This window comes from Lissotriton vulgaris, chromosome 1_1, assembly GCF_964263255.1.
Source record: "Lissotriton vulgaris chromosome 1_1, aLisVul1.2, whole genome shotgun sequence".
In the NCBI taxonomy this organism is placed as follows: Eukaryota; Metazoa; Chordata; class Amphibia; order Caudata; family Salamandridae; genus Lissotriton; species Lissotriton vulgaris.
The window spans coordinates 712,013,008-712,028,739 of NC_141685.1; the positions used below are offsets into that span (position 1 = coordinate 712,013,008).

At 39.7% G+C, this 15,732-nt stretch overlaps 1 protein-coding gene across 2 annotated transcripts in view; it reads right to left on the reverse strand.

The window, feature by feature from the left end:
• Positions 1-15,732, reverse strand: part of DENND1B (DENN domain containing 1B) — a 1,279,546-nt gene that overhangs the window by 574,553 nt on the left and 689,261 nt on the right. For both annotated transcript variants that reach the window (XM_086954825.1, XM_086954820.1), the window contains one exon: positions 140-193. In XM_086954825.1, coding sequence (XP_086810951.1) covers positions 140-193 — 54 coding nt within the window. The remainder of the gene's footprint in view (positions 1-139; positions 194-15,732) is intronic.

A 15,732-nucleotide genomic window follows, 5' to 3' on the forward strand; every position in this document is an offset into this window, starting at 1 on the left:
GAGGTGTGAGGCCAGTGAGAGGCTAATGAACGTGTACATGATAGGCCTGGCTGCGACGGTGAAAGAGGCGGGACATAAAGCAATCAACAATGTACAGCAGACGCTATGGCCATAGGTCCACACAAGCAGAAATACTCACACTCTCCGGTATTGTTGGCAGTCCAGTTACATCTGGCGTGATGAAGTATGAATGCTAAGCAAGGAAACAAATACAACAACTGTTAGCACAGGTTAAAAGCAATGAATGGCGAACGGACGCAATTTAACACCAGCTCTAGTTAACAGTTCAGCAACTGTACTAATGTATGGCCATGCATTGATTGGCAGGATCCAAGGGTTGGAAACATGTCGACCTGATCACCGAATCACAACAAGACCAAGCACCATAGATAGTACCAGAAGACAAGCCAAAGATTCACAGTAAGCGGAAAGCTGTCAGTCACTGACAGAAAAATAAAATATGCAGCGTGAAGATTGCAAAAACAAGTGGAGAAGGAAACAACGTTCCACCAGATGTGCTTGTTAATTTAATTTCCTCATTAAAGGATTTCTTGGCTAAAAGATGAAATCAAATAGATTATTTTTATGTTAGGAAATGTGTGTATTATTAACAATGACAGGACACGTAGAGTTCCCCTCATCACTGTTTAAAGCGGTATATTGCATCAGATGAGATGCACGGATGCATGTCAATACGGCATTAGTCGGATAACGCCATTTTGCAGAGTGAATGATATATACCTTGCTTTAGATGACACTATACAACACAATAACCATTACACATTGTTTGTGTATGTACTGTGTCACAGAAAAACACTGCTCGCAGGACATGTTATGGATGATTAATATACATATGTTGGGAGAACTAGGATGCTATGACTAAGATCAATGTATAAAATTCTCATCTTTCAGTTAGAGTTGGCTTATAAACAGAGCTCCCGTTTTTTTTGTTTTTTTTTTACATTTTCGTCTATATTTACCCATATTTAGTTTTTGACCATTCCATTGGTATTTATCCAGAATTATTTTGGGTTTTGAGAATAAATGTAGTCCATTTTTGTATTTCCATATATATTGAATTGATAAACACGCACTCATACATCAAAACCAGTTTCGTTTTAGCAAATAAAGCAGCCAAATATCACAAAACCACACAACCACATGTAAATATTAACATTATATACAAATATATGTTAACATATGCATGTATTTAAGGAAATCGCATCCTGTTTTTTAACTCCCCATGCTGTCTATCTGATCAGCTGGGTGCCTGGAATTAATCAAGGTCACACGAAATAAGAACAATTTTCGGTATTTTTAATACAGACAGGAAACATATTATTTTCGGTCTGTATTTATCTGTAAACATCAGTAAAAACGGAAAAATGGGAGCCTTACTTGTAAAAAAAAAAAAAACTGTTGCTAGTAACATAAAAGTAAAACAAGCATATTAAATGAGTTTCTGTACAAAAATCGCAGTTTGTTCCGCTTTGAAAATTTTGCTACAACATCTGGTTAAATGCAAAATTAGCTTAATAAGGGCAGCATTCTCATTTTATATTTTATTTCGTATATTTGTTGATTTGATGGCCTGAAACTTTGCTTTTTGCGTGTAAATATTTACCCAGTAAAAGTAGTTCAACCGTTAAAAGTAAATGTCCTTCTTCAGCACGAGCCACTACATTTCAGACCTGAAAACTATGTGTAACTCCATCCTAGAGCTCAGGTGGGTGGAACTGTTGTTATGTGGATTCTTAGGGAATAACTTACAGTACGAGATGCTGTTCCTGTCTCAGTGACTTGATAGACACTTCTGTGATGCATAGGATGCTCTGTGCACTCACATCTGGAAAGAAGTACGAGTATTGCGCAAGGGCATTTGCAAAGCCTTCTAGGTCCATAGATCTCCTGCTGTATCACTTGTCCAACTGGACTTTAGTTCTGGAGACACTGTTAAGAGGATAATGTTTCCAGAGAGTGTGATGAAAAGGCCAGGTAACAGCTTTGCAGACCTCAATAAAAGGCATTTCTCAATAATGTCAATACAGAGAACCCAACTTCTTGAGTGTGTTTGCCTCCTTTGTGACCCACCGAACAGTAGAGCGAGCCATACATTGGCTCCAAGGCACCAGCAGGACCTTGAAATGTGATTCAGGCTATTGGCATGACTCACAAAGCAGTCACCTGGAAAGCCTCATGTGCAGTAAGCATGTGACACTATGAAGATGCATAAGGCAATCAGACTAGATACTATCTTCAACAACTACATTAATGTTATTGTGCTCTTCTGGAGGGAAATAGTTTTTATTCTGAGAGTAGAAACTGTAACTTGACCAGTAAATGATGAGCAGGAGCTAAGATAACTCCTAAGTTTTGAAAGGAATGGCAAGGTAAAAGGGCTAAATTTAAAGAAATGTGGCGAGGGTGAAAATGTGGGCATCTGCAATGCCACAGTTGTCTTTGTTTAAAAAATAAAATGGTCCTGCAGGGAACAGTGGACTTAACAGTGAGGATCCAAACACAATATTAAAAGCTGGTCAAATATCTATCTCAGCATCAGCCTAACACAGCAACTCGCTGTCCCCTTAAGTTATTCTCAAAGTTAAAGCAATGGGAGACAAACGCCATGTTGCAGCAATGAAATGTGCTACAATCAACCTTTGTTGAACGTTTATTGGCTGACGAGACAAAATGGAATAACCTGACATAAGAAATGGAAGCCATCAACCAAAACAAGTTAGAGTTTTTTTGTAAGAGTGATGGGGGGGGGGGGGGCTCATGTAGGATGCACCTTTCTGTTCCAACAAGCACATACTCTTCCTATAAAGTATGGTAATTGCAGACTGAGACGAAGAGGATTTGTTTCTCTCGTAGATCCAAATGTAGAACACAATTGTGAACAGACTAGGGAATTCATGGAGCATTCACTGAACCTTTTATGGATGATGGAAAGCAAAACAAGAGAGCCACTGTTTCTATTCTTGCAACTAGCTAGGTTTGACTTGAAGTTGACTTAAATATTAGGCACACTAAGAAGCACCAATATGGAGCATCTAAATGTAAAGTAAGGATGTAAAGATTAGTCATAAAAGCTTACGAAGGTAGTCACCATTAGGCATTAGGTTGCATTGCCCGAATGCAAGCTTAGCCTGCACCAATGCTACAGTTTTAACAATTCTGGGTGTTGGGTTCTTGTTTCTATTTCGGCTAGATCAGTTCATTTTAGTTTATTGAAAAATGTGATATCCCTACTCGAAGTCCACAGAGCGTCATTACATTTTTTTCAGGATGAAGATGATTAGCCCTTTTTGCTCCTTCAAAAGTGTTGGCTCATTATTAATTTTATGCCACTTTTGTGTTGGGAAATGTAGAACTGCTTTCCTCGGGGCCTGACTTCTGAAATTGTCATGTTTGTCCAGATGAATCGGTGTTTTGGCATCCTGTTCTCCTTGGGAATTATTTCTATGATCATCCGTCTCATCTCCTTAGCACGTGTAATCTTGCCCACACAAATTTACTCCTAGGAGACTCTCTCTCATTTTGTTCTTTTACATTATGACACAGCCAGACTATTTCAAATGAGGATCAGCCTTGTTGAACCTATGACACAACTCTCACTACTTTCAGTATTGCATTATTGCTGCAACTCAGTCTCCAGCTTACCATTGTGAATGAATGAATGTGAATTATTTTACAGGGTGCGCATGCACACAGGCTTCTTGACTTATCAGTATGACTGACGCTAGATAGCCAAGAGGTCACTGTGCTCTGCAAACCACAGAAACTATCAAAATAAGTGTTTTTTTTTTAAAGAAGTTTCTATAATTTATTTTATTTATTTATTTGATGAGTTTTATATAGCGCTGGCTAGACCCGAAGGTATCAGAGCGCTTTACGTAAGGAAACAGTGAGTTGCAAGTTACAGAAATAGTTCTGAATATAATCTAAGAGTCATTAGAAGACCAATGCAGTGCCCTGTGGGTCCAAATGCAAAAAATTCCCATGAGCAGTTCAGTTGCGGCTTAAATTGGGTGGAAATGTAGGATGGACCTACCATTTTGAGCTCCTATACGGCGGAGTGTTGCATTACACGTACTGTCTGCAAACGCATCGGCCACACAGCTGACAAAAATGGGAACCCCTAAGTCAACTAACCGGTGAATATCACTGACTGCTACCGTACCAACTGCTCGCAACTGAAGAGGTTTTCAGTATGGTTTCTAAAGATAATGTTTTATGCCATCGCCATCCAATAAAATATATTATAACTTACAACAAATCAAATGCTTATAAAATTAAGATTCCACACTGATCCATTTATTAGTTTGATTAGACAATTTCAGAGTTTTCATTTGACAAGGGCTCCTGTGTCTTTTGCAAGATAGGCATGCCACTGTTTTAACAGATACTTTTGCTGGCCTTTGACCGGAAAGCATGGCAGTGCATTGCCATTTGATTAAAAAAAAATGTGAATCTAAGGAAAATACCTCTTCTGGAAGAGCCAAGAATAGTAATTCAGTTCTAAAATTACCCTGTACAGAAGAATAATGTTCTAGGTCCAGCATCGCATGTTCAATATGGGACGTGAGATGCACTAAAATCTTCTAGGGCAAGGGGTTAACTGGTGCGATGTCCGTGGCATGTGAAATACTTGTTTACATTTTTAAACTTTTTAAAAAATACCATGGGATGCTGTTCTCAGCTATCCTGGCTTGTCCGACTGTTGTGCATTAGTCGTCATTAGAAGAAACTGTGAATTCAGGGGAAAGCTTCACAAAGACAGGGTAAAACATTATTAGTCAGTGCACTTCATAAACACGAACACGAGCTCTGTTAATCTCTTTTCAAAAGTGTCTGACAGCTAATTTCCCGATTCTCTTAAAACAACAAAAATCTAGTTAAAAAGTACAGTCACCAAAATTACAGAAAAATACAAGGTAGAGCAATGATTTATTTTATGAGATCAAAGTAACACCCTTCTGAAAATCATATGCGATATGGTAGTTATTTAATTGCTGCTTAACTGAATATTCCAGTCATTTCCATTTAGGTGGAAAAACGAACATTTGTAAAAATTCACTGCATTTAAGAAAGGAATCGAGGTTTAAAAAGATAATTAAATCAAGGCCATAAAAATATTATACTTTTTTTATTGGAACCACAACAGAAATACAAGGACGGCTCTTTTAAGGCCTGTTTAATGAAGTTCAACAGCACACATTAATATGCCTTGAATGCAAGTAAATGATAAAACCTCACAAAAAGAAGACGTTTTGCAGGAACCACACATAGAAGATGGAATATACAGCGCTGAGAAGGACCTCAATATTATGATGAACATTAAATATTAAATAAGCAAAGTGAAAATCGAAGTTTCCTGGCGTGCCTTAGTAAATACACAACGCCTGAAGAGTCATCATTCTCACTGCTCTAATTAAGAGCTCGTGGTAGGAAATACTCACAAAAAGGAACTTGTCCATAGAATCTGACATACTTCATAAGCATTTACAGAGATTTGTTTAATGTTCAACAGCATATGTCCTGGTGTGACCATATGGCTCATTTACCATGAATCACACTGATCCAGTGCCGGTTTTTGATTTTAGCAGTCACTACTTTTCAGGTGTGTTGTGCCAAATGGTTCAAATAAATCGCACCAATACGGGCTATAGTTTCCAGAATACGGGGATTGGTTAAATTGAAGCCCTGGACTGAACAGTGACTGTGATCCAGTGAAACATGCAGCTGTCCAAGTTTCAGGACTTCAGCTGGTCACCACACTTGTTAGGGCAAACTATGCAGAAAAGCTCATACAATTAAATAATAAAAGAACATGAAAAATGTATAATTATGAAATTATCACCATAATCTTTGCATGACAAAAATGAGGAAGAAAAACAACCAATGCTAGGTTCCGCCATGAATATTTCTCTGCATGACTCTACACAATGCAGGGTTCATGGGACCATTTCTAAAAAGGGTAAAATAATCATCACAGTATTGTGTTTTACCTCATTCTACCCACCTTATGTATAAATGTTGTTACAGAAGTGAAGACACAAGCTTAGGCGTGGCAGGGTTTTTAAATAATATTTTACAAAATTGGACTTGCATATTTTAAGCGGAATCATTCCTGTAATCTTGATAATGTTATTAACATAACCACCTAAGTCAAGTCAACAAATTACATGAAATAAAATCTGTTGAGCAGGGGTTACATACACTAGATAGGTTCGGGACTATTTACAGACACCAAAAATGTAGACCTAGTTGTACCTTGATAGTGAATAAATGCACTAAAGACTGAAAGTTAATCATAACAGAAAAGCTGAGGAAGAAATCATTATTTAAAAAAAAAAAAGAAACAGAGAGCCTGAAAAAACAAATGCAAGACACTTCTGTACTTGAAGAGGCTAAAACGTAATTAGATGTTGGGGGTATGTGAGGGGGAGTGGTTGAGATACCTGCAGTTAGGCCATGCAATTAGGAACTACATCCGGGAAGGGGAGGAACCTGCGGATGCTTCGTCCCTGGAAGATCGAATATTAACAGAACCCCTATTAGAAAAAGCATTGCAACTTACATACAGGAAAATCGTAAATAATGACCCGGACCCATTGGCTAGCTGAGGACAGCATGGGAAACAACATAGGCCAGCTGGATGACGAAGAGTGGATAGAAGCCATGCATGGCCCCAGAGAAGTAGCTATACAAGCTCAATTCAGTTTGATTCAATTGAAAATATTCCACCGAATATATTATCCCTGAACACTACTATACGGACTACAGCGGGTGAGCAATACACAATGCCAGAGAGGGTGTGGGCAAGAAGGTATCTTCTACCACCTACTTTGGGAATGCCCGTCATACAAAGTTATTGGAGGGCGATAGGCAGGGTTGTGGCGGAAGTTGTGGGGGCGGGGTTCCAATGGAGCCGAAGTGGCTTCTGCTGTGGATCACTGGAGGGGAAACATGGCCTAAACATATGAAATTATGCCTAGATATAGCTGTATTAGTGGCAAAGCGGAATATTTCAAAATTTTGGGGGGCATCAGTGGCACCCAAAGTGGCTGACTGGGAAAAAGACCTTGACTGGTGCAGGCAAGCAGAACAAACAATCTATCAGAGCAGGGGATGTCAGAAGAAGTGGGAAAAGATCTGGGCTGAGTGGCAGAGTTACAGAGGACATGGGGTGGTGGGAGAGAGAGAGGTCCTAGTCTCCATTAATCTACAATAATCATTATCAACCGAAACCTAAAAATTTAAAATCTGTATGCTAGAAGATATGTACAGCTCTATTCTGCATTTCTGTTGTTTGATGACACTGCTGATAAAAAGATTTTTTTTTTTAATTAAAAAAATGAACTTAGAAGATGTTAATAATGAGGTGAAAAGTTGTAAATAATATGTGCTAAAACAACTACATGTAAGAAAATTGTGAGCAGATACAATCTGGAAAGGACTTATTATGAAGAACCGCTACAGTTCAATAATCAGGCCAACAAAAATGTAAACCAAGAAAAGTACCCTAAATCCTATGACTCTTCTTATATATCAAAAGTGTTGAAGGAAGTTTTCCAAAACAGGAACATATATGGTGGGATCTTCAAATAATGATTAATTTAACAAATTTGCATTTTTTGGATGGTCATTCCAGATTGTTCACCTATGTCTGGACCCTATTTTTCCTGGCAGTAGAACTCAATGCAGTAACACTGCTAATTAGTATCACAGGGCTTGTGCTCTGGCCCTAAAAAAGGTATTGTTAAAATTGCTTGCACTCAATTACTCGATTTAAGTGTCCTGTATGACTACTATGGATGCTGCAGAAAATGCACACATAGAATGAAAGTTAAATGTCATATGTGGGCTGCATCACCCACATGCAACATTTATTGTAAATATAACAATATGATAAAACATGTGTTTGCCAGGAGCACCACTCTGCTCTGCCTTAAAGCAGTTTAAATGCTTTCAAGTGACACATGGCAGGTAAAAAGTGCTGTTTCCATGCAGTAAAAGCCCATTTGTATATAATCATAAGGCACCCAAAATGTATGCACGGTAAGCCAAAAGACAGAGTGCTAACCAATAAAGAACAGCCACACTACATATTATGGTTAGCATGCTCTATTTCACTGTATACACTTTACTACGCTTTTCTCTGACCAAATGTTAATTTCCTATATGCAACTGGGAAAATTGTAGAAAAATACTTTCATGTTATTTTCTACTAAATCAAATAAAATCAGATATTTGATAACTAGTGGACATGAAAATGTGCTTTAGGCTGCCTGAGGTAGAACTAGCTTAAAACCAGTTCAACTAGATCATTAGCTGGGAGAGTTGACAACTTATTAGCCAACCTCTGAGTCCAGGAAGAGCAAATGGGTGTTAACTGCTGACCAATCAGCAAGGATTAGATATCTGAGAGGTGACCAAAACGGCTGGCAAAAAAAAGCAGCAGGTAGCACTACCTCTTGATTTGGAGGCGCTAAAGAGGGCTTCTTGTAATCATTCACAGGTCTCTCCCATTGAGCCAGGTTCTAGTCACAGAAGGGGAAATAACCACTTTTTTACATTGTGAAATGGGCTGAGCGCTTAACTAAATATGCGAGTGGCTAAGTACCTGAAGACAGGCTTGCATGGTGGTAGTTAAGTTCAGTCATTTTGAAACCGAGAAAGCGCTCCTAAAGGAGATGAAGGGTCTGCAAGAAAATAGTTAGGATTGGGCAGTAGAATGTTTCCAATCACTGGCCAGTGCACTGCCTAGTGATGCATCTGGCACCTTAATGACCACTTCCTCATCTTAGACATGAAGACGAGGACTATGCTGGAATAACACTCCTGACTCCTGTTGGAGGGAGATAACTCACTCAAGGACGTAGTGGCTCCTGAATTTTGCTGACCCACAGGGATAGAACTGCTCTCTATGGGTCAAGTGATTGCCTCCTGTTCACCTGCTTCAGGGACACAAAAACAAAACTCCAGACTCAAAGAGGACCTAGCTGATCTTTCCCAGCAGTTGACTAGTCCAATGGTCAGATCTTCGACCAGAATAAGGTGTATCCTACCTTTGCCCCATCACAGTTGGCCTGAAGTTGTTCCTAGGTCATGGTGGACAACTAAGTCCATTATTTGTTCCAGGTGCATTTTTCCATGAAACTGTAAAATCATATCTCCGGTTCCCTTTACACTATTTTAATGATGTTTGCGTCCATTTGTTTATTGAATATTTTTTCTATTATTCTAAATTGGTTTGAGAATTTTATGGTGCTTTTTCTTGACTTTAAAATGATTGGTGCTGCCTGAACTTAACATAGACCAGTGGCTGAGGAGGAATTCCCTCAGAACAGATTTTTGACCTAACCAGATTGCCTTTATTAAGCTGCCAGAGGTCACCATCCCTAAGAAACTATTTCTGAAAATGACTATTCTTTTCACAAAATCATTGGGGACAGCGGAGGAGGGATTGGGAGGTGGTCACTTTCTGGAACACTCCCAGTCACGACATTCACAAGAATGAATTGAAGTAAGGCACCAGAAATATTGGTACAACAGGCAAAAATCTTAATCTCAGTTTATCATCTACAAATCTTACCGAAGTTGATTATGAGAAGAATAATTCTTACATTCCATGCTAAAGTTAATTGTTTTGATGTTCAGAAAGATATCAGACCTTTTCTCATAAAAGTTGCCTTATTATGTATGTCATATAAATAGAATGTGGTAGTTTAAAATAAATTGGGGCTTAAAGCGGTCTATGATTTTAATCAACTGTAATAGAAGTAGGGAAGGAGGTATCCATTTTTCAAAAGATGGCTTAGAGATGCTCTTGAAAACTATTCCTAGGGAACAAAGAAATGTATCTCAACATCAAGAAAAAGCATTGGAAGAGTGATCATAAAACCAGCAGATAAAGGGTGGGAAGAGTGGTGCATTGTTTTGAGGATTATGATCCTACAAGAGTTCCACTATCTCAAAAACACGCCCAACCATACAAGTCATCAATGGGCTCACAAATATTCATAAGAGCATTCTAGACCCCTGTAGAGCATATATTGAAACTTAAATTCAGCTACTGAATATTTAGGTAACTATGCAAATACTTTTAAGTAAGAACAGAGATCCTACATTAAAGATAATTCCAATATGACCACAAAAGTAGAAAGCAACACCTTCAATAAAGATGAAAAAATGTTGGCAACAAATTTGGCCTGTCTTAATGTAGGACCATTTCTGGACAATCAATAATAAGGTTGTTGCTCCATTCTTTTTAAAATAACACTTGTTGGTCATGGTACATTGCTAATAATATTTAATATGGAGTGATTCAGAATAGCTACTAAAACAATTTATAGAATGGCTCAGTTTAGGATATAAGAACCTTTGATTTTCAGCATACACAAGAAAAATAATGGTGTGGCGCCTGGATATAAAGATTAAGGACAACAATGGTATACTGCTTGTTGATATGTTTTTCTACAAATCCAATTGATCATAAAATGTATAATATTATGGGAGATACTATCCATAGTGCTAAAAAGAAAGTACTTGTTTTGTTAAATGGTTTATGCTTAGGCAGAATTATAGCAGAAAGAGTTATTTAAAAGATCCCAATATTAAAGACTGAGCTCCTAGAAAAAGGCTACCTGTGAAGAAATTGGCATCAAACACTGAGAAGCACTAGGTTCTATAACAGAGACAGCACTTTGAACCCAAAGACAAAAATAGGAAAATGTCAAAGTTTTGCGAAACAAACTTTCAAAGTCTTAGCTAAAAAATACAAAAAAAAGTGAATCAATAGGACTTGGTCAAGTTTAAAGTCCCTAATGCTATGATCAGAAGGGCAGCCAACATTCCTTAAAAACACTGGTGATCCTGGGATCAAGATGCAGGACCAGTCCTTCTGCTCAGGCAGCAGGGCATCAGAGTAGCAGTCCTTGTTGCAGCGCACCACAGCAATCTTTCAGTCTTCCACAGGACCAGAGGTGTACTCAAGAGTTGGGTCTGAGGTTTCAATATTTATACCTGGTGCCCGCTTTGAAGTAGCGGAAGGTTCTGGAGGGTTCCTCCTCTAGAGGTTCTCAAAATCTCTTGACTCCCTACCCCTGGACCCAGATTGTCTGAGGTCACAATAGATTAGTAGTCAAACCATTTGAGAGTGTGCTCAGGCACACCCTTTTTGATGTGCAAGTGACAGCTTCTCCTCCTCATCAAGTCAGAGATGGTCCATCCTGCCAACACTTATGGGCCTTTGTCTCACTGTCTTGCAGCAATACACAGTGGCCAACTGACGGCTACATCTAGTCATGTGACCCCCAGATACAGGCAGCAGACATCAAATGGTTGGGGAATGAAAATGGCAACTTTCTAAAAGTGGCATTTTCACAATCCTTACTTAAAATCTGACTTTAGCATTAAAGAGGACTTTTAATTCCAATTCTTTAGACTCCAAACTCGTCATTCTCCAAATTGAAAGTTATCATTTATTAAATATAATAAGTTAACCCAATGTTATCCTATGGGAAAGGTATGCCTTAGCTAAAGTGAAAAACTAATTTAAGAGATTTTCGCTACCGGGACATGTAAAAGTTAAAAGTACATGTCCAACTTTTTAAATGCACTGCACCCTGTGCTCTGGGCGGTTGACGGCCTAACCTAGTTGGGACTTAGATGTATTAAAAAGGAAGGCTCAGGCCTGATAAAAGGTTTATTTTGCCAGGTCAAAAGAGGACGGAGACAGATTTAAAGGGCTACTTAAATGGGTGGCACATAGTAATGGTAATGGTAGTTGCATTTGTAAAGCGCATTATCACCCAGGGGTCTCTCAGCGCTGTACGAATACCGCTGAGGAACCCTTCCTGGCTTGTTCCTGTGAGGTGCCCACTCCTGGGCACCCCCAGGTGAAGCCAGGCGTCATAGCGTTGTTGGGGCCGGTGTGGAGATTAAGCAAGTTATTGCCCAGAGTTGCAGCGTGGGACCCATGATTAGAGTAGACACCGAGGCGAGAATTATCGGGTCCGAGGACATTGAGCCCAAGACCCTGCCGGGGCGGGAATTGAACCCTGGTCCCGGGCCAGACCTCTGCATCAGGGTCTGCCGCTCTAACCAGTGATTCAGAAAAGGGGGTGGTGATGGACAGAGTATCTGAAGCAAGGGGATGTCAGAAGCAAGCCGGGCCGAAGACGGCTGAAATGCCAGAAACCGGTCCCCGGTAGCTTGTCTCCTTTCTGGTGAAGAATTGGCTTGGTAGTTTAGTCTGCCCTGTTCCCATGATGCACTGGGCCAGGGACAGACTGATTTGCATATAGCCAGGTTCTGAGCTGGGATGGTGCAGTGAGATAAATAACGGTGATGGATCAAGCCCTGATATTTGGACTGGGTAAGAGTGGTCTGCTTAATTCAGACACTCTGTTCATCACCACCCCCTTTTCTGAATCTTTTTTGGCCACTATAGGTGTGGCAGGGTATACTCAGACATGAGTCCCTTTCTCACTGCACCATCAGGATTCAAGCAAGCCGGGCCGAAGACGGCTGAAATGCCAGAAACCTGTCCCCGGTAGCTTGTCTCCTTTCTGGTGAAGAATTGGCTTGGTAGTTTAGTCTGCCCTGTTCCCATGATGCACTGGGCCAGGGACAGGCTGATTTGCATATAGCCAGGCTCTGAGCTGGGATGGTGCAGTGAGATAAATAACGGTGATGGATCAAGCCCTGATCTTTGGACTGGGTAAGAGTGGTCTGCTTAATTCAGACACTCTGTTCATCACCACCCCCTTTTCTGAATCATTTTTGGCCACTATAGGTGTGGCAGGGTATACTCAGACATGAGTCCCTTTCTCACTGCACCATCAGGATTCAAGCAAGCCGGGCCGAAGACGGCTGAAATGCCAGAAACCGGTCCCCGGTAGCTTGTCTCCTTTCTGGTGAAGAATTGGCTTGGTAGTTTAGTCTGCCCTCTTCCCATGATGCACTGGGCCAGGGACAGACTGATTTGCATATAGCCAGGTTCTGAGCTGGGATGGTGCAGTGAGATAAATAACGGTGATGGATCAAGCCCTGATCTTTGGACTGGGTAAGAGTGGTCTGCTTAATTCAGACACTCTGTTCATCACCACCCCCTTTTCTGAATCGTTTTTGGCCACTATAGGTGTGGCAGGGTATACTCAGACATGAGTCCCTTTCTCACTGCACCATCAGGATTCAAGCAAGCCGGGCCGAAGACGGCTGAAATGCCAGAAACAGGTCCCCGGTAGCTTGTCTCCATTCTGGTGAAGAATTGGCTTGGTAGTTTAGTCTGCCCTGTTCCCATGATGCACTGGGCCAGGGACAGACTGATTTGCATATAGCCAGGTTCTGAGCTGGGATGGTGCAGTGAGATAAATAACGGTGATGGATCAAGCCCTGATCTTTGGACTGGGTAAGAGTGGTCTGCTTCATTCAGACACTCTGTTCATCACCACCCCCTTTTCTGAATCGCTCTAACCAGTGAGCCACACTAGTAGCATTTATTTTACAGGGCCTAGGCACATCGAGTACCACTTAACAAGGGACTTACCAGTAATTTAAATGTGCCAATTGGGTATAAGCCAATTTTACCATGTTTAACGAAGAGAGCACAAACACTTTAGCACTGGTTAGCGGTGGTAAAGTGTGCAGAGTCCTAAGAGTCAACACAAACTGGTTCAGAAAACAGGAGGCTGGAGGCAAAAGTTTGGAGATGACCCTGCAGAAAATGCCAAGTCCAACAGATATACAAACTTTGATTTACTATAGAAAAATATTACTCTTGGAGCAAGAGTGGGTGATATTACTAAGAAACATCAAATGAAAGAATGGGTTTATATGTTTAAATTAAAAACACAAAGAATGGTCTACATGACTCTATGGGATTTAATATTGAACTGAGATTGAGAAATATCATGGTTTATTCTGATCAATGTTTATTGAAAAAAAGTGGGCTTATTAACTATTTATATGTTGGTTTCGTGATCATCTTATAAATGTCATGCATATCTGATTTAATAGACTACATGGTGGAACTGAATAGTTATTTTCTTTTCATAGTGTACACATTCAGAGTGGTTTAAATGTGGTTATAGTCCCCTTTAAAAAATTCTAGGGCCAAAGATTAAATAAAAAGTGCCAAATATGACATTATGGAGGCAGCCCTAGCTCTCTGCTGTTTCCACGTGGGTTTAACCCCTTGCATGCTGATGACGAACCCCAGCCGTCATGCACTACGGTGCTCGTGTGCTGATGACGGCTGGGGTTCGTCATGGCCCGCCCCTGTTCATTTGTTTACAGCACAGGGGCGGAAACGGGCCAGCAGTCAAGGGGTTAACAGAGAGTCTTATTGTAAACTATTGTAGTAGACCACTGAGAGTTTGCCTTTCAGGCCAATAGCGAAAACAATCAGTTTTAGTCTCTCTTCAGTAGTGGATTTCTGCCCATACCCAAGTGCAATGATAAATGGAAGATACAAAAACAAGCACATGTGAGTATTTGCCCTTCCTTCTGAACTTACAACCATGCCCAACATTTGATTCCATGTACGTTTCACTCAAAGGTAAGGAGGTTATGTTATGGATCCTCCAGGCAAACGGAGGAGTTTAGAATTATAGAACTGTATATAAGGTCAATAATATGCTCAATGGATACATGTCTTTAGTGTCAAGAAGGCGTCTTGATGGGGAGGCACTATGAGTAATCTCCGAAAAAGTTATGCAACAGGCAAAGAGGAAAGATTCCACACTCTTTCTTAAACAGTTATATGGCAATAGGAAAAGAGAGATACCATGAGATCTTGCTTGTGGATCACTAAATAAATGGAAAGAAAGACCCTATAGAACCACCTACTTTAGACATGAATATTGAAAAGAAATATGGTATGTGCATATTGACCATGAATGTATTTATATTTATGTTTAGACTCATTAGAGTAATAATGTCCTGGTTGGTTGGATGATGCAGATAACATTCCTCTGTTTATGAATTAACATAACTTTTTTTGTTAGGGTGGCGCAAATCACATAAGTAGTAAGCACCTCTTAATTCAGCTACTTCCATAACGATCAGGTAAATACTCCAGGACTTGTCTATATTGATCCATTTTACCCTTCTATTTATGTTTGGATGCCTCATACTGATAACATCCCATATGGATGCCATAGGCAATACTTGTGAATTTATGAACTGTAGTTTGGATCAATTTCATGACCTAAGGGAATTGACATGGGAGAGTCATGCACAATTTGATGTATAGTAAAATTGGAATATTTGAATTTAATTTAGAACTCTTCTATGAAAAATGAATGAAATGTTGAATGAGAAATAAATACATAACGCTTATAACTGAAGATGACATATTTAATAACTTGTATAGAGGAAAATGATTGTCAACAACGTACCAGAAATCTATATATGAAGAAACATAAGGTTGGCCTAACTATGATGTTATTTATATTGTCTTTTAGCTATTTTGAAAGTACCTGAAGAATTCCTGCAGGGAAGCTTACTGTAGCAAATGTTTACTCCTGTGTGTTATGTTGTGGTTGTTGGTAGAGGAGAAGCTTTTAAAAACCATGAAAGCCAGCATTGACTAATTGACACAATAGATTACCGTTGACATGATTGGTGATACGTCTGTGCATTAATCCATCAAAAAGAATCTAGATAAACCCTGGATATTGTAAGAGGGTGGTACAAATGTTATTCGTGATTTTGTTTTTT